Source organism: Bos indicus x Bos taurus, chromosome 27, assembly GCF_003369695.1.
Source record: "Bos indicus x Bos taurus breed Angus x Brahman F1 hybrid chromosome 27, Bos_hybrid_MaternalHap_v2.0, whole genome shotgun sequence".
Lineage (NCBI taxonomy): Eukaryota > Metazoa > Chordata > Mammalia > Artiodactyla > Bovidae > Bos > Bos indicus x Bos taurus.
Genome location: NC_040102.1, coordinates 20,981,089 through 21,001,484, shown reverse-complemented (window position 1 = coordinate 21,001,484; position 20,396 = coordinate 20,981,089). Strand labels below are relative to the sequence as shown.

The 20,396-nt window shown below is 38.7% G+C and overlaps 1 protein-coding gene across 7 annotated transcripts in view; it reads left to right on the top strand.

The window, feature by feature from the left end:
* TUSC3 (tumor suppressor candidate 3) overlaps positions 1-20,396 on the top strand; it is a 214,545-nt gene that overhangs the window by 69,060 nt on the left and 125,089 nt on the right. For all 7 annotated transcript variants that reach the window (XM_027529731.1, XM_027529733.1, XM_027529730.1 and 4 more), the window contains exon 2: positions 16,680-16,849. In XM_027529731.1, coding sequence (XP_027385532.1) covers positions 16,680-16,849 — 170 coding nt within the window. The remainder of the gene's footprint in view (positions 1-16,679; positions 16,850-20,396) is intronic.

Genomic DNA, 20,396 nt, shown 5'->3' with positions numbered 1-20,396 from the left:
GGAGATCAGTCCTGGGTGTTCATTGGAAGGATTGATGTTGAAGCTGAAACTCCAATACTTTGGCCACTTGATGTGATGATCGGACTCATTTGAAAAGATCGTGATGCTGGGAAAGATTGAGGGCAGGAGGAGAAGGGGATGGCAGAGGATGAGATGGTTGGATGGCATCACCGAGTCGATGAACATGGGTTTGGGTAGACTCTAGGAGTTGGTGATGGATAGGGAGGCCTGGCATGCTGTGATTCATGGGGTCGCAAAGAGTTGGACATGACTGAGCAATTGAACTGAACCAAAAATCACTGCTGATGGTGACTCCAACCATGAAATTCAATGATGCTTGCTCCTTGGAAGGAAAGCTCTGACTTACCTAGACAGCATATTAAAAATCAGAGACATTACTTTGCTGATAATGGTCCATCTAGTCAGAGCTGTCATTTTTCCAGTAGTCATGTATGGATGTGAGAGTTGGACCATAAGGAAAGTTGAGTGCTGATGAATTGATGCTTTTGAACTGTGGTGTTGGAGAGACTCTTGAGAGTCCTTTGTACCGCAAGGCGATCCAGCCAGCCATCCTGAAGGAAATCAGTCATGAATATCCTTTGAAGGACTGATGCTGAAGCTGAAACTCCAATACTTTGGCCACCTGATGCGAAGAAACTGACTCATTGGAAAAGATCCTTATGCTGGGAAGGATTGAAGGCAGTTGGAGAAGGGGACGATGGAGGATGAGGTGGTTGGATTGCATTGTCGACTGGCTGGACATGAGTTTGAGAAAAGTTCCAGAGGTTGGTGATGTACAGGGAAGCCTGGTTGCTGTATTCCGTGGGGTTGCAAAGATTCAGACAGGACAGAGCAACTGGTCTGATACTGTTACTGAACTCTGTTGTTCTTTCATCTGGGACATAACTCTGTTTCTTTCCATTTTGGGTATCTTTCTGTGATTGTGGTATTAATTTTGGAGGCTGATGGGATTGTAGTTCTTATTCTTTCTGACTGCCTTCTGGTAGTTGAAGATAAGAGGCTTGTGGAAGCTTCCTGATGGGAGCTCCCTCTCTGTTTGTTGTTTGGCTTGAGGCAACCTAGTCCTAAAGTCTGTAGGCTTCTATAGTAGGGCTGTAGGTGACATCCAAGAGGACGTAAGCCAGGATGCATCTCCCAGGATGGCTGCTACTAGTGCCCCTCACTCTGTGGCAGACCACTGCCAACCCGCGCTTTTGTAGGAGACCCTCAAACACTCACAGGTAGTTCTGCCTCAGTCTCCTGTGGGGTCGCTGCTCCTTTCCCCTGGGTCCTGGTGTGCACAGGATTTTGTTTGTGTCCTCCAAGATTCTCTGCTCCTTCCCATCCTATGGAAGCTTTGTAATCAATCCTGCTCACCTTCAAAGTCAGATTCCATAGGATTCCCAGTCCCTTGGCCGTATTCCCAGGCTGTGGAGCCTGATCTTGGGGCCTAGAACCTTCACAACAGTGTAAAAACTTCTTTGTTATTCTCCAGTTTGTGAGTTGCTCACTCGGTGGGTATCGAATTCGATTTTATTATAATTGTGCCCCTCGTACTGTTTGGTTGTGGCTTCTCCTTTGTTCTTGGATGTGGGGTGTCTTTCTTTTGTGGGGGAGGTTCCACTGTCTTCCTGTCGATGATTGTTCAATGGCTACTTTGTGATAATTCTTGATAGTATACCTTTTATATGAAATAACCAAACCAGATCGTCTGTTCTATCCAACAACTTGCTGCTGCTATTTGGAAGTAATTTGGTAGACCATATTTTCTGGTAGGTTAATGAAAAAGATACTGGAAAGCTTTAAAGCACATTGAAAATTTTGCTTCCCTCTCAACTCACTTTCTTTGGATTCTGATAAGTTTTTCTTGCTTTTAATAATTTCACTATCACAGATTTTACTGATTAGCTTGTGTGACTCAAGAATAATCCTGCTGAAAAACCCATCTAAGTTTGCAATTTATGAATAAAGTTTTTATTTTTTCATATTCTTTTAGTAAAGGTTTTCTTCAGTTGTAGCACATAGTATATTGCTATTAATAGAGAAGACTTATATACAACCACTCGTAGAGCAGTGCAGATAACTTTATGATATAATGTATTATAATAGGATATCTGCTATACTCAGTAGTACTGGTAATGGTGATCCTGCCTGGATCCTGCTCTCAAGGGAGTAAGGCCAGATGGTTGTTTATAGTCTCTTCTTTGCTCATACATTTCTTACCTTTGTATCTGGTACCTATTTTAAAAGGGGATATTTATTTATACAAGAATAGATGTCCAACAGAAGGATATGGAGTTCAGGAAAGAAGGTATCAGAAATGAAGGCAATGGTGGAATTGATATCAGATGCTCATCTAGGCCGTATCATGATTGTTCCTTATTAAAATGACTTCATATTTTGATCCCTCAAGTGAAAACATCATAATCCCTATTTTAATGATGTTGGCTCCTGACAGGAGAGTATTGTAGTTAATCAATTTTACAGTGAAAAACAGTCACAAAGACAACCCACATGAATTTAAGGACGCATTCTCCAAAAACCCAAAAAGGCTGTTTTTACTTTGCAGTAAGAAATAAACAATGCCAAAAAAGACAGCTTTCCACTGTTTACATGACTTTGTGGTTTATCTGTAGATAGTCATTTAGTTGTAGTGTGAACTTTACCTTCTTTCTACTTAATGTTATAACATTTTTTCACTAGAGACCACATATGTAATTATTCTAGTCCCTAGTATTTTATTGTTTAAATATGCTCTTTATTTCCTGCCTTTTTAACTTTTTTTGATGTTAATCACCTGTGTTCAGATTTTTCCTTCAGAATTATATTTAAGGGACATTAAAGTAGATATGATTAACTACTAGTAGATAGATTGTTATCAGTGTGATGTGTTTTATATCAGTGGTTTTGTGTGGGCCTTAACTTTTGCAGGATGGGGAATATTTCTGGGATACCTGAGTGTATATAATTCCATACATTCACAAATATAGTGTTGTTACTATTAATACTACTACTATCAATTTAAAAATATTTCAAAACATCTAGTGATAGTTTCTGCTGTTTTCTCTGATAAAATTAAGGTGTAACGGCATTTAACATTAAGTATTTTAAAATTTATTACTGCCTTGGGATAGTTAATTTTCTCATGGGACAAAATATTTTGATATTTTTCATTGTAGAATTTATATTCATCTGTTAATGTAAATGCACTTTTTATTTTTGTGAATTAGGATATCCTAAAATAATTAAAATTGATATTAAATTCTTGAACTGTTAATTGTAAATTTTACCACAGTAATTAAGTTCTTATGATTTTGTCAATTATCAGTTCAGTTCAGTTGCCCAGTCATGTGCAACTCTTTGCGACCCCATGGACTGCAGCATGTCAGGCTTCCCCGTCCCATCACTTGCTCCCAGAGCTTGCTCATCAGACTCATGTCCGTTGAGTCAGTGATGCCATCCAACCATCTCATCCTCTGTCATCCCCTTCTCCTCCTGCCTTCAATCTTTCCCAGCATCAGGGTATTTATTTTTCAATGAGTCAGTTCTTCTCATCAGGTGGCCAAAGTTTTGGAGTTTTAGTTTCAGAATCAGTCCTTCCTTTGAATATTCAGGACTGATTTCCTTTAGGATTGACTGGTTTGATCTCCTTGCAGTCCAAGGACTCTCAAGAGCCTTCTCCAGCACTACAATTCAAAAGCATCAGTTTCTTGGCGCTCAGCTTTATTTATGGTCCAACTCTCACATCCATACATGACTACTGGAAAAACCATAGCCTTAACTAGACAGACCTTTTTCAGCAAAGTAATGTCTCTGCTTTTTAATATGCTGTCTAGGTAAGTCATAGCTTTTCTTCCAAGGAGCAAGCGTCATTCAATTTCATGGTTACAGTCACCATCTGCAGTGATTTTGGAGCCCCCCAAAATAAAGTATGTCACTGTTTCCATTGTTTACCCATCTATCTGCCATGAAGTGATGGGACCAGAGGCCATGATCTTAGTTTTTTGAATGTTGAGTTTTAAGCCAGTGTTTTCACTCTCCTCCTTCACTTTCATCAAGAGGCTCTTTAGTTCCTCTTTGCTTTCTGCCATAAGGGTGGTATTTGCATATCTGATATTATTGATATTTCTCCCAGCAATCTTACTTCCAGCTTGTGCTTTATCCAGCCCTGCATTTTACATTGATGTACTCTGCATATAAGTTAAATAAACAGGGTGACAATTTACAACCTTGATGTACTCCTTTCCCAATTTGGAACCAGTTCATTGTTCCATGTCCTGTTCTAAATGTTGCTTCTTGATCTGCATACAGATTTCTCAAGAGGCAGGTATCGTGATCTGGTATTCCCACCTCTTTAAGAGTTTTTCACAGTTTGTTGTGAGCCACACAGTAAAAGGCTTGGGGTAGTCAGTGAAGCAAAAGTAGATATTTTTCTGGAATTCTCTTGCATTTTTTATGATCCAGTGGATGGGTGTTGGCTATTTGATCTCTGGTTCCTGTGCCTTTTCTAAATCCAGCTGGAACATCTGGAAGTTCACGGTTCACGTACTGTTGAAGCCTGGCTTGGAGAATTTTGAGCATTACTGTGCTAGCATGTGAGATGAGTACAGTTCTGTTGTAGTTTCAACATTCTTTGACATTGCCTTTCTTTGGGATTGTAGTGAAAACTGATCTTTTCCAGTCCTGTGGCCACTGCTGAGTTTTCCAAAGTTGCTGGCTTATTGAGTGCAGTACTTTCACAGCATCATCTTTTAGGATTTGAAATAGCTTGACTGGAATTCCATCACCTCCACTAGCTTTGTCAATTATATATACTGTAAATATGCAAGTTCAGCAGGCAGGTTGCTTCTTTTATAGTGCTCTTTCTACTTTTGAAGTAGCGAGCAAATAGAGCAAAGAATCTATGATTAAACTGAATTTTAGAAACCCTTGTTTTAAAAATTGCATTTTTAAATAGGCATAATTTTATATCAGGCATAAATTTATATCAGTTGATAAATTAGTTAATAAATGATCAGTTCCCAGATTACCTCTTTAAAATTTTACAGATTATCCTCTAGGTAGATGAACAGTGTGTATAGAGCAAGCATCAGGACCAGTCAGAAGCTTGCCATGCTCAGGAGGCTTCAAGTGATACAAAACCATGGAACAGTGTATCTTTTCCCAGGCAAATTTTCTGGGAAGAGTTCAGGTTAAAGCTATTGCTTAAAAGACTGTTACTGGAAATATATATATATATTTAAAATCATTTTATTTTTAAACTTTACATAATTGTATTAGTTTTGCCAAATATAAAATGAATCCGCCACAGGTATACATTTTTACTGATTCTTTAAGAAGAGTTTACTTAACTCAGTGTTAATTCACTTGAACCATTGTTTGAAGTTTTCTCCGTGCTAAAAAATAAAAAGGCAGGAACATTTGAAAAATTTTTTTCCTAAATAACTATTTATACATTTCTCATTCAGATCTGAATTTAATTAGATATTATTTTTGACATATTGGACTTAACAACTTATGTAGACTCTCTCCCCCATGTAAGCGTGTAGCTGCTGTGGTATTGGCCATAGGTAGCCAATTCCCTTTTCTGTATTTACCCAGGTTCTCTTTAGGCTCTACACTGAGATGCAATTGTTCTGGGGTTCTCCAGTATTTATTTATTTAATTCTAAAGCATTTGATATCAAATACACAAGAGAACTCTCAGTATTGATAGCTTACGGTAAATGATGTTGGATTCTTGATCTTTGAAGAAGAAGATTTAGCTTTAGGACCAGGGACCAGTCTTGATCACTGAAGAGCTTTTGTGTAGCAGAGTTTTATTAAAAGTATGAAAAGGGTTAGAGAAAGCTTCTGACACATCAGAAGGGGGACGGAGAGTGCCTGCCTTGCTAGTGTTAGCAATGGAATTATATACTTTTTAATTAGTTATTACAGTAAATCAAAAGGATGTCTCAAAGTTGTAAAAATTTTACCAGACCCATTCCCACAATTTACATTTTAAGGTAACAGGATTAGAACTTAACAATAGAAAGTTTAGTTGCTCAGTCATGTCCTACTCTAGTGACCCTATAGACTGTAGCCTGCCAGGCTTCTCTGCCCATGGGATTCTCCAGGCAAGAATACCAGAGTGGGTTGCCATTTCCTTTTCGAGGGGTATCTTCCCAACCCAGGGATTGAACCCAGGTCTCCTGTATTGCAGTCACACTGTTTACTGACTGAGCTACAGGGGAAGGCCACCCTCGTAATGTACATTTTAAGATAACAGGATTCAGTTCAGTTCAGTTCAGTTGCTCAGTCGTGTCCGACTCTGTGACCCCATGAATCGAAGCACGCCAGGCCTCCCTGTCCATCACCAACTCCCGGAGTTCACTCAGACTCACGTCCATCTAGTCAGTGATGCCATCTAGCCATCTCATCCTCTGTCGTCCCCTTCTCCTCTTGCCCCCAATCCCTCCCAGCGTCAGAGTCTTTTCCAATGAGTCAGTTCTTCCCACGAGGTGGCCAAAGTACTGGAGTTTCAGCTTTCGCATCATTCCTTCCAAAGAAATCCCAGGGCTGATCTTTTTTGAATCTTTGCACTTTTTATGGCTTGTGTACTGTGTGCATTTTCTATTTTTGATAAATCTGTCTGTCCTCTTGATTGTTTAGCTCATTGTGGTCTTCTGAGGGCCCTAAGACTGCTGGTGATCTTTAGTGACTAGATGTAATATACACGGGGTGGTATAAAGTGTGAAAATTTGGCTTCTGGGAACATCCATTACCGCTTACATTTTATTCAAATCTGAGAGGAATGCTGTAATATTAAGAAAATCGAATAAAAGAAGTTGGGGATCAATTAATTGTAGAAATTGAAACTGATTTTGTCCCAAATGCTAAAATATGCATCTGGCTGCTTTTTGGCTGCTTTTATTTGCTCTATCATTTGGCTTTGATTGAACCTTTTGGATATTCAAGTTGTGAAAAGGAAAACTCTCTTTTCTTGTTAGAAAAGAGGAAATGTGTAAATATTTTATATTCTAAAAAAAAAAAAAAAAAAAACAGGACAGAGAGGTGATGAAGTTTCTTTGTGTCACCGAGAGATACCTTCAGCATGTACTTCTTATTCTCATTCCAAATTTATGTCCTGTGAATTATTATAAGCAGGTTATATCGTGGCTATTTGGAAGACAGTGGGTGCCTAAACGAATGCTGTATGGTTGTAAATACTGTATAGGTGACTGGGGCAAAGACATGTGAACAGCCATCTTTCTGGCAGATGTATGTTTTTTAAGACATGAGGCCACATACGTATCTTTAGTTTGGTGCATCTGGTCATCATTAAATTTTACCTAGGGAGAAAATGCTAAAAAAAGAAAAAAGTATGAATGTAAAAGTATTAAATTATTGAGATTTTATTTTTCCTGTTTGAGCTTCACTTTGGAATGAAAAATTTCATTGAACAGTGTTTAAATGAAAGGTACCATTTCTTTGTATTTTGTTATGAATTGGTTAAAAAATAAAACATGAATTGAGGAGAAGTTACATAATGTCATATGTTGGGGACTGGCATATATAAATTATGCCAGTTTGGGCACCTATTGTTAATATGACTGAGTGTCTTAATTTTGTTAATATGTGGGACCTGCCAGCCCATGAGTTTTACAGGGTAACAGGTAAGGACAGGGTTTTTTCCTTGAAGAGTCTAAGTTTTAGAGTTCTTTTTCCTTTGGAAATGGTAGATGTATGGCACTTATGTCTATTTCCCAGCTTTTGCTAGCAGCAGACAAAACCCAACTGGTCATGTACTCTTTACTGATAGTATCAGTCTGGATTTCAAAAGTTTGCATTGTACTGATTTTAAATTAGCCACTACCAATCACTTAGTGCTCATGGAAGTAAGATCTTTAGTGCTGTCCTTTCCTGACTTGGCACTGAGCCATTTATTTAACAGCAAAGCCACAACCAGAGTACATCAATATAAGTATATTTTTTAACGCTAGAGCTTATTTGCTATAAAGCCTAAAGAGTAGATTCTGTTGTGCTTATCTTTCATTCTCTGTAAATTAAGCATAGTGCTTGTCATATAATTGGTAATCCACAGTGCATGTTTATAGACTTTAGCACAATGTTTGCTATGTAGTGAGTACTCAGAAAACATTTGTTAACTCTGTGCTGTGCTGTACGCACTCAGTCATGACTTTGCAACCCTATATGGACTGTAGCCCCCCAGGCTCCTCTGTCCATGGAAGTTCCCAGGCAAGAATACCGGAGTGGGTTGCCATTTCCTTCTCCAGGGGATCTTCCCAACCCAGGGATCAAACCCATGTCTCTTGCATCTGATACATTGACAGGTGGATTCTTTACCAATGTGCCACTTGAAGATATTAATAAGATTAAAAAAAATTCCCATGGTAGGTATTCCTTCAGCAACCAAATCAGTATTGCTGATAGAAATTAACCCGAGGAGAAGGGGACACAATTTGAGTGCCAGTACTTTGAAGGATGCTGTGCTAGGAGTTTTCCATACAGTAACTCATAATTTTATCGATATCATTGTGATATTATTTTATAGATGGAGAAACTGAGATTCAGAGAAACAATTTGGTCAAGTCACATTGCATGTAAACACAGAATCATCATTTAAACTTGAGCCATCAAATTCTTTTTCTGTTTTTAAAATGAACATATGGATCGCTTTGGCTATTCGAGGTTTTTTGTATTTCCATACAAATTGTGAAATTATTTGTTTTAGCTCTGTGAAGAATACTGTTGGTAGCTTGATAGGGATTGCGTTGATTCTATAAATTGCTTTGGGTAGTATACTCATTTTCACTATATTGATTCTTCCAATCCATGAACATGGTATATTTCTCCATCTATTAGTGTCCTCTTTGATTTCTTTCACCAGTGTTTTATAGTTTTCTATATATAGGTCTAGTTTCTTTAGGTAGATATATTCCTAAGTATTTTATGCTTTCCGTTGCAATGGTGAATGGAATTGTTTCCTTAATTTCTCTTTCTGTTTTCTCATTATTAGTGTATAGGAATGCAAGGGATTTCTGTGTGTTGATTTTATATCCTGCAACTTTACTATAGTCATTGATTATTTCTAGTAATTTTCTGGTGGAATCTTTAGGGTTTTCTATGTAGAGGATCATGTCATCTGCAAATAGTGAGAGTTTTACTTCTTCTTTTCCAATTTGGATTCCTTTTATTTCTTTTTCTGCTCTGATTGCTGTGGCCAAAACTTCCAAAACTATGTTGAATAGTAATGGTGAAAGTGGGCACCCTTGTCTTGTTCCTGACTTTAGAGGAAATGCTTTCAATTTTTCACCATTGAGGATAATGTTTGCTGTGGGTTTGTCATATATAGCTTTTATTATGTTGAGGTATGTTCCTTCTATTCCTGCTTTCTGGAGAGTTTTTATCATAAATGGATGTTGAATTTTGTCAAAGGCTTTCTCTGCATCTATTGAGATAATCATATGGTTTTTATTTTTCAACTTGTTAATGTGGTCCCTTATCTTTGACAAAGGAGGCAAGAATATACAATGGATTAAAGACAATCTCTTTAACAAGTGGTGCTGGGAAATCTGGTCAACCACTTGTAAAAGAATGAAACTAGACCACTTTCTAACACCATACACAAAAATAAACTCAAAATGGATTAAAGATCTAAACGTAAGACCAGAAACTATAAAACTCCTAGAGGAGAACATAGGCAAAACACTCTCCAACATACATCACAGCAGGATCCTCTATGACCCACCTCCCAGAATATTGGAAATAAAAGCAAAAATAAACAAATGGGACCTAATTAACCTTAAAAGCTTCTGCACATCAAAGGAAACTATTAGCAAGGTGAAAAGACAGCCTTCAGAATGGGAGAAAATAATAGCAAATGAAGCAACTGACAAACAACTAATCTCAAAAATATACAAGCAACTCCTACAGCTCAACTCCAGAAAAATAAACGACCCAATCCAAAAATGGGCCAAAGAACTAAATAGACATTTCTCCAAAGAAGACATACAGATGGCTAACAAACACATGAAAAGATGCTCAACATCACTTATTATCAGAGAAATGCAAATCAAAACCACTATGAGGTACCATTTCACACCAGTCAGAATGGCTGCGATCCAAAAGTCTACAAATAATAAATGCTGGAGAGGGTGTGGAGAAAAGGGAACCCTCTTACACTGTTGGTGGGAATGCAAACTAGTACAGCCACTATGGATAACAGTGTGGAGATTCCTTAAAAAACTAGAAATAGAACTGCCTTATGATCCAGCAATCCCACTGCTGGGCATACACACTGAGGAAACCAGAAGGGAAAGAGACACGTGTACCCCAGTGTTCATCGCAGCACTGTTTATAATAGCCAGGACATGGAAGCAACCTAGTTGTCCATCAGCAGATGAATGGATAAGAAAGCAGTGGTACATATACACAATGGAGTATTACTCAGCCATTAAAAAGAATACATTTGAATCAGTTCTAATGAGGTGGATGAAACTGGAGCCTATTATACAGAGTGAAGTAAGCCAGAAGGAAAAACATAAATACAGTATACTAACGCATATATATGGAATTTAGAAAGATGGTAACAATAACCCGGTGTACGAGACAGCAAAAGAGACACTGATGTATAGAACAGTCTCATGGACTCTGTGGGAGAGGGAGAGGGTGGGAAGATTTGGGAGAATGACATTGAAACATGTAAAATATCATGTAAGAAACGAGTTGCCAGTCCAGGTTCGATACATGATACTGGATGCTTGGGGCTAGTGCACTGGGACGACCCAGAGGGATGGTATGGGGAGGGAGGAGGGAGGAGGGTTTAGGATGGGGAACACATGTATACCTGTGGCGGATTCATTTTGATATTTGGCAAAACTAATACAATTATGTAAAGTTAAAAAAAAAAAACCAAATAAATAAAATAAAATGAACATATGGTGCCTTCTCAATTTTTAAAGGTTGTGCTATAGTCCATGTTAGGGATGTTTTTATGCTCCCTTCACCACACAGAATTCCCTTGGGCCTGATTTTGCTTTAGGTTTCATCCTCCAGTGGGAATATGGAGTTAAGATTCATGAGCATCAGAGACCCAAAGGGACATACAATCAGAGATGGTGGTGAAGTCTTCAGAGTAGTCCTGGAGAAAAGAAACTATATCATGAAGAAAAAAAGCTAACAAAGAGAGTACAAATGTCCCTAAAAAGGGAGATGCTTTGAAGGAACAGATGTACCTAACCTTCTCCTTCAGTTAGGTCATAGTCCTGTCCCAGAGAAATGTAATGGTAGATTAATTTCTGTGATCTTTCTCAGATTTTAAAAGCTTGAATTCACATTACTCAGACTTCTTTTCCTTACTGAATATTTCTGCTCTGTCACCCTGCAACATTTTCGTCTGGGAATTAGCTTAGCCTTCTTTATAACACATGCTCTTGAAAGTTTCAGTTAACCATGGTGCCCCAGAAGCCTACCTTTCTAAACCATTTCTTTTTCTGTGCAAAGTTTACTAGATGAAGATGCGAAGAGGCCTCTCTTTCTTTGGTAGTAGTGTTATCCCCTCTTCAGTTCATAGACTCTCCTACTTAGCAATTTTGTTTTGAATTCAATATGTGCTTTTTGAATATTAGGCTTCTGGTTGCATGGGCTTTTCTGTAATCTCTAAAACCTTTAAGATTCTGCCATGTGTGTAAAGGTTTTTTAAAAATTGTTTTTGGAGTGTGGTTGATTTACGATGTTGTATTAGTTTCTGCTGTACAGCAGAGTGAGTCAGCTATATTAATACATATCCATATATCCACTCTTTTTTAGATTATATTCCCATATAGGTCATTACAGAGTATAGAGTAGAGTTCCCTGTCCTGTACAGGAGGCCTTATTAGTTATCTCTTTTATATATAGAAGTGTGTTTATGTCAATCCCAGTCTTGCAATTTATCCTCCTGTTTTCCTCTGTGGTACAGCATAAGTTTGTTTTCTATACCTGTGTCTCTGTTTCTGTTTTGTGAGTTCATTTGTATCTTTTTTTTTTTTTTTTTAAGATTCCACATGTAAGTGATATCATATGATAGTTGCCTTTCTCTGTCTGACTTACTCAGTATGACATCTGTGTCACTGCAAATGGCATTATTTCAGTGGCGGGAGACCTGAGTTCGATCCCTGGTTTGGAGAGGGCATGGCAACCCACTCCAGTATTCTTGCCTGGAGAATTCCCATGGACAGAGGAGCCTAGTGGGTACAGTTCACGGGGTTGCAAAGAGTCAGACACGACTGAGAGACTAAGCACGCACACACGCGCACACACATGTATCATATCCTCTTTATCCTTTCCTCTGTCCACAGACATTGAGATTGTTTCCATGTTTTGGCTATTATAGTGCTGCAGTGAATATTGATTGGGCCTACATGTATCTTTATTATTTTTTTTTTAATTTTTTGAGTCTCTCCTTGAATTTGTTAGAGTATTGCTTCTGTTTTTATGTTTTGGTTTTTTGACCACAAAGCATGTGGGATCTTAGCTCTCTGACCAGGAGTGGAGTCTGTGCCCGCCATGCACTGAAAGGTGGAGTTGTAACCACTGGACTGCCAGGGAAGTCCCTGCATGTATCTTTCTGAATTGTGGTTTTCTTTGGATATGTGCCCAGAAGTGGGATTGCTGGATCATGTGGTAGCTCTGTTCTTACTTTTTAAAGGAATTTACGTACTGTTCATACTGACGGCGCCAGTTTACATTCCCACCGACAGTGTAGGAGGATTCCTTTTTCTCCACACCCTCTCCAGCATTTATTCTTTGTAGAGTTTTTTGATGATGGCTGTTCTGATGGGTGTGAGTTGATACCTCAGTGTAGTTTTGCGTTTCTCTAATGATCACTGACATTGAGCATCTTTTCATGCATCTCTTGGCCATCGGTATGTCCTCTTTGGAGAAATGTCTGTGTAGATCTCCACCCATTTTCTGATTGGGTCTTTTTTTATATATATATATATATTATTGAGCTACATGAGCTATTTCTATATGTACAGAAGTTTAGAGTATGTACTTTGGATTAAGACTTGGAGTCCCAGTTCTCCCATTTTCTAGCTGTATAATCTCGTAGAGGTTACTTAAGTCTCAGTGCCTCAGTTTACTTGTCTCTGAACTTGAAACAACAGGGATAACCCCCGTAGGACTGTTATGAGGATTGATGAGTTTATTCCCTAATGAAAGCATTTTGTACAGTGCCTAGTCCATAGTAAGCACCCAGTAAGTGTTTGCTGGTTTTGTTAATACTACAGATTTTTAAGGTGATGTCTTCTGTGTTTTACAGTCTTAACTTTTGTTTTGTTTCCAGACTTAATTTGTTAATGTAGTTGAATATCTTCACATGATAAAAATTATTTCTCCATGTATACAAATTATTGACTTATCTTTTTTTATTGACTTGTCTTTAAAAAAAAAAACAAACCCAAATAACTCTCTATCACTTACCATGCTAATGTGTTTTATCTCAAACAATAATAGGTCAGCATTACCTTTTCCTCTAATAATGGGGGATTTGAAGCTTGTCATATGAATAAAACTGAGCACTCACTAGAGGTGTTGTTGTTGGTTTAAGGTAACTGGCGTATTTTTTAGAGTTGGTTGCAAGTAGAACCTTTCAGGGTAGAGCAGTGATGAGAGCTGCAGTTCTTTATCAGTTTCTCATCTGTGGAGTAAGTGTATTATGTGTCTGCTGCCTGACTGCTATGTGGGTTTAGTAAGGTGGCATATGTGATGTCCACAGTATGGTGCTTAGCATATATGAAGCACTTAATATTCTGAGACAGTAATTAGAGAAAGATAGATTTTATTTTTAAAATTTCTCATTTTTTGTCATTTAATATTTAATCTGAATATATACAGTTCTCTGGTAATAGCCAGAATTAAAACTGTGATTCTCACTTGTGTGTTGTTTTAATGTATTTCAGAAGAGGTGGGAAATTTGACAGGAGAGGCATTATAGATTATATAGGATGATAGTGATCACCCTTCATTATTTCACAATAGTAAAAACAATACTTCTACTAATATCACCTTATGTTTTATAGTAGTTTATAATTCACAATCATTTTTTGTCTATCACCTCTCAATAAATCATCTTGGTAATTGGAATGCTGTGTGCGTGCTAAGTCGCTTCAGTCATGTCTGTTTCTTTATGACCCCATGGACTGTGGCCTGCCAGGCTCCTCTGTCCATGGGACTCTCCAGGCAAGAGTACTGGAGTGGGTTTTCATGTCCTCCTCCAGGGGATCTTCCCCACCTAGGGATCAAACCTGGGTCTCTTGGGTTTCCTGCATTGGCAGGCAGGTTCTTTACCACTGGCACCACCTGGGAAGCTCATTTATTGGAAGGTCAGATGTTAACAGATAAGTCCCTAGGTTCTGAGAGGAGAAGTGTCTTGTCCAAGTTTTCCTATTGAGGGACCAGAACATCCCTTTTCTCTGCATACAGTACTCTTGGACTGTGGCTTGGTGGGCTCAGGTATGACTCTTGATAATCATGTTGTTTAGTCAGTAAGTTGTGCCTGTTCTTTTGCAACCCCATGGACGGTAGCCCACCAGTTTCCTCTCTCCATGGGATTTCCCAGGCAAGAATACTGGAGTGGTTGCCATTTCCTTCTCCAGGGAATCTTCTCGGACCAGAGATTGAACCCACGTCTCTTGCGTTGACAGGCAGATCCTGTACAGCTGAGTCAGAAGGCATCTAGCTGTCACTGTTGTTGTTGTTCAGTCACCAAGTCACGTCTGACTCTTTGCAACCCCATGGACTGCAGCACGCCAGACCTCCCTGTCCCTCTCCATTTCTCGGAGTTTGCCCAAGTTCATGTCCATTGAATTGGTGATACCATCCGACCATCTCATCCTCTGTTGCCCTCTTCTGCCGCCTTCAGTCTTTCCCAGAATCATGGTCTTTTCCAGTGAGTTGGCTCTTCACATCAGGTAGCCAAAGTACTGGAGCTTCAGCCTCAGCACCAGTCCTTCCAATTCAGAGTTGATTTCTTGTAGGATTGATTGGTTTGATCTCCTTGCTGTCCAAGGGACTCTCAAGTCTCTTCTCCAGCACTGCAGTTGAAAAGCATCAATTCTTTGGTGCTCTCACATCCACGCATGACTACTGGAAAGACCATAGCCTTGACTGTATAGGCCTTTGTTGGCATAGTGATGTCTTTGCTTGTTAATAGTCTGTCTAGGTTGCATAGCTTTCCTTCCAGGAAGCAATCATCTTCTAATTTCATGGCTGCAGTTACTGTCGGCAGTGATGGGAAGTCCCCTAGGTATCATACATCTCATCCATTAAGATAATATCTCTCCCTAAGTCCTTAGTCTTTCTTAAATGGCATAATTGAAGCCTTTCTTCCCTGCCCATTCATGCTTTCTTGGTTTTCCAAGGCTAACATTTCTTGTAGGAATACAACCCCATGCTTTTTTTTTTAACTTCTCAGACTTTTTCAGGTAAAATGGGCAATGTAAAGATTAAGAGCATCCTATACAGAGGCTAGAGAGTTACTTCACTCCCACCCGCATCCTGGAAGAGAAGCTTCCTGGTTCCCCAGCTCCATGGAACCGCCTCACCTCACCATGCCTTCCACCACTGCGGTGCCTGCTGTACTCGGCCACTGTCCTGACTTCTAGCACAGTAGGGTTTTTCCCCTTTTTGACCTTACTATAAATATTAACAGAATCACGCAGCAGTGCTGTTTTGTACATTGTCTTTCACTCAGCCTGATCTTCACGAGCTCCCTCCATACTGCTGCATGTTAAAGCTTAGCGGGGATTTGACTCTACTTGGGTTGAGGCATCTCATTCATTCCGCCCTTCATAGTGAGGGAGGCAGAATAAGGGCAGTGTTTCTTCTGTGATATTTGGCTAGACTAGAGCAGTTACTTCTTGGCTTACTCGGTTGTCCCTCTTTGTCCCTTGGGTAAAGAGAGCGGGCTTCTCTTGGGGCTTTTTGTGTGTGTTTGTGTCCATTGGTGGTGTTGGACTGCCAACGCCTCTAGCTACCAGTCTGGGATGGACGAGGCTGAAACAAAACTTAGGGCACTCACTGCTTTGGCACTCTGCCTTTTGGGATTCCCCTGCCATCCTTCCTCTTCTGTCTACTTCTCAGAGCCTTCTTAGGGTTGTATTTTTATACAGTGACCAGGGTTTTTAGCTGTGTTTAGTGGAGGATTAGGGAAAAGCACCCTGGCATCGCAGGTGGCACTGGTGATAAAGAACCCACCTGCCAGTGCAGCAGCCATAAGAGATGTGGGCTTGATCTCTGGGTCAGGAAGCTCCCCTGGAGAAGGAAATGGCAACTCACTCCAGTATTCTTGCCTGGAGAATCCCATGGACAGAGGAGACAGGCAAGCTATAGTCCACGGGGTTGCATAGAGTCAGACACAACTCGAGTGACTTCGCACTCACTAGGGAAAAGCACATCATTTCCTTTTTCTGGAAGTGAAAGTCTGTTTTATCTTGATGCCTTTTTAATAACTTTTCCAGTCATTAGGAAGAATAAATGAAGCATTTTATGCATACGTGGTCAGCTAACAATGTATGTGTTCACCAAAACAAATTTTTGGTAACATATAGCCCCATGTAATTTTTTTTTAATATATAAAGTACAAACCGAAGGATTTGAACCCTGTGTAAATTTAAATCCTTATGTTTACTGCAGAATCTTTTAGCCGAGAAAGTAGAACAGCTGATGGAATGGAGTTCCAGGCGCTCAGTCTTCCGAATGAATGGTGACAAATTCCGAAAATTTATAAAGGCACCACCTCGAAACTATTCTATGATTGTTATGTTCACTGCTCTTCAACCCCAGCGCCAGTGTTCTGTGTGCAGGTAATGTATGTATTTAAAAAATTAACTGTTATTGTATTATTACGTACTTATTACAGTTAAGATAAACATGTATAATAGAATTAAGCATTTGTTCGGATTCTCTGGCAGTACAGTGGTTAACATTCCCTGCTTCCAATGCAGGGGGTGCTGTGGGTTGTATCCCTGGTTGAAGAATTAAGATCCCACATGCTGCAGGGGGGCATTAAAAAAAAAAAAGAAACATTTGTTCAATGTTGTAGTCAACTGTAAGTCAGTGCATTTAAATGTAGGCTCAAACTTAGTGTTTTCTGGGAAGTGATTTTGAAAGGCTAATATTTTTATATTGTGTAGACCAATCCACAAGTAATCATAAAACAAATTTTTGGCTTTGTGTCCTGTGTAAAGTTATGTATGTTATGGAATTCAGTTTGAATATTGCCTTGTAGGTCACCAACTTATATCTCAGGAGCAGTGAAGTAGCCCCATTAAATACACTCTACTTAAATTGTTTAATAGAAAGACTTTAATGGACTTAAGGAAGTCCATTTACCTTTTAGTACCTCTAATGTTGAGAATTTTGTTCCTGTGATGTAGAAGTAAACAATTTGAAATGAATGAAATATTTTTCAGTGGAAACACACCAATGAAAGTTTTGGAGGAGTATAAATATATATGCAGCAACGCTTATTTTAAATTAGAACCTTAATTTTGAGATAATTGTAGTCTTCCATGCAGTTCTAAGACACAATACAGAGAAATCCTGTGTAGCTTTCCCCCAGTGACCTCCAGTGTTAACAGCCTGTGAAGCTATAGCGCAGTTTCATACGCAGGATATTGGTATTGATACAGTCAAGATGCAGAGCAGTTCTTCACAATAAGTATTCTTCTGGTGTCCTTTCTTCTGGTGCCACACCCACCCCATCTCCCCACCTCCTCAATTTATTCTCCATTTCTATAATTACATCATTTCAAGACTGTCATATAAATGGAATCATACAACACATGACCTTTTGGATTTGGCTTTATGTTTTTTTTACTTTTAACTCCTTCAAAATCTATCCAAGTTGTTGCATTTATCAGTACTTCATTGTTTTTATTCCTGAGTAGTATCCTGTGGTGGGCTTCCCTGGTGGCTCAGTGGTAAAGAATTTGTCTGCCAGTGCGGAGACACAGGTTTGACCCCTGGGTTAGGGAGATCCCCTGGAGAAGCATATGGCAACTCACTCCAGTATTCTTGCCTGGGAAACCCTGTGGACAGAGGAGCTTGGTGGGCTGCAGTCCATGGAGTCTCAAAAGAGTCGGACACAACTTAGGGACTAAACAACAACAATATCCTGTGGTATGAAAGTACTGCAGTTTGTTTAACCATCCATCTGCTAAAAGAATCCTGGGTTGTTTCCAGTTTTTGGCTATTAGAAATACAACCATTATGAACACTCTTGTACAGGTTTGTGTGCACTGAAGTGTTCATCTCTCTGAGATAAATTGCCAGAGTGTGTGATGGCTGAGTTGCGTGGTAGTTACATGCCAAAATGTTTTCCAGCGTGGCTGTATCATTTTACATTCTTACCAGCAGTGTGTGAAGGGCCTAGTTTTTCCATATCCTTACCAGCATCAGTGTTGTTATAGTTTTATTTTAGTCATTCCATGGGTATGTAGTTTTATTTTGTGGTTTTATTTTGCATCTCAGTGATGTAATGGTGCTGAACATCTTCTCATTTACTTTTTTGTCATCTGTGTATCACCTCTTTACTGAAATATCTGTTCATGTCTTCTGTGCTGTGCTTAGTTGCTCAGTCATATCCAACTCTTTGTGGCCCCATGGACTATAGTCCTCCCGGCTCCTCTGTCCATGGGGATTCTCCAGGCAAGATGCTAGTCTATGGCTTGTCTTTACATCCTCATAACAAGATCTTTTGCAGATTTCAATTGAGTGAGTCCAGTTTTACAGTTTATCTTTTACAGATCTTGTCTTGTCAAATTGAACTCTTTGCCTAGCCACCAATTTTTTTTTCCTCTTACGTGTTTTTCTAAAAGTTTTATGTTTTACACTTTCATCTGATCTCCGGGAGAAAGCATTCAGTCTTTCATCACTTGTTATGTTATTAGCTGTTAGATTTTTACTAATATTCTTTATAATTGAGAGTGTTCTTTACTAGTTTATTGAGAGCTTTTGTCATGAATGGGTATTGAATTTTGTCTGATTTGGGGAGTTAATTGATAGGATTTTTCTTCTTTAGGTCGTTCATATGGTAGATTACATGGGCTTCCCTAGTGGCTCAGATGGTAAGAAATCTACCTGTAATGCAGGATACCTGGATTTGATCCCTGGGTTGGGAAGATGCCCTGTAGAAGGGAATGGGTACTCATTTCGGTATTCTTGCCTGGAGAATTACATGGACAGAGGAGCCTGGTAGGCTACACTCCATGGGGTTGCAAAGAGTTGTACACAACTGAGTGACTAACACTATGGTAGATTACATTGATTGATTTTCAGCTGTTGAATCAACTTTGCATTTTGGAATATATCCCACTTGATTATTATATTCTTTTTTAGTATTGCTGAATTGAATTTGCTGATACTTTGTTGAAGACTTTTATATTTTAAGTTATATCAGATATTGGTTTATATTTTTCATTACTTATATTGTCTTTGTCTAGTTTTGGTATCATGGTAATACTTCATAAAATATATTGGGAAATGTTCCCTCATTTATTTTCTGGAAGTGATTTGGAAAATTAGTTTTAGAAATTGTGTTAATTCTTCTTTAAATGTTTGATTAAATTCTCCAGTAAAATTGTCTTAACCTGGAGTTCTTAAATTACATATTCCATTTCCTTAGTTGTTAAGGATAATTCAGTTTTTCTGTTTCTTCTTGGATGAATGTTTTTCTTTTCAAGAACAAACACTTTTTATGTGGTGACTCCACATTCAGACTTCACATTGTGTATTTATCTGTAGACTTTATTTAGATTTCTAAACCATTTTGAACTTTAGTGGAAAACGAAATCATTAGTAACATGAGCCAGTGGAAGAAAACTAGTCAGTTTCTGTCAGACCGCTGCTGCTGCTAAGTCACTTCAGTCGCGTCCGATTCTGTGCGACCCCATAGACTAGCTTGCAGAAAGGGAATTTCAGTGTTCTGAAATTTTTATGAAAGATTTCATCACAATCTAGTAATGAGTGTATGTTGAGACAGGTCAAGGTAGGTAAAAAAAGATAATGAGCAAACTATTTTGAAAAACAGTATTTCAGATGATTCTGAGTCCCTTTCCTATCAATTTGAAGACTCATACTTAAGTGGACATTAGCATTTGTCAGCACTGGGCTAGCACTTAAGAACAGGGTGTGTTTATGTTCATAAACAAGGGCTGTTCAGCACTTGTGGAGCAAAAATACATCTTAATTGGCATTTGGTGTAACAGCTCAAATTCCACAAAAATTCAGACTATCCTCTGGCATCCTACAATGCCATATGTAACTTAGGGAAATCATTTCTTTGCTTCTAAAAACTGAATATATTGATTTTATGTATTCATTATTATGAAGAGATCTATTATTATATTT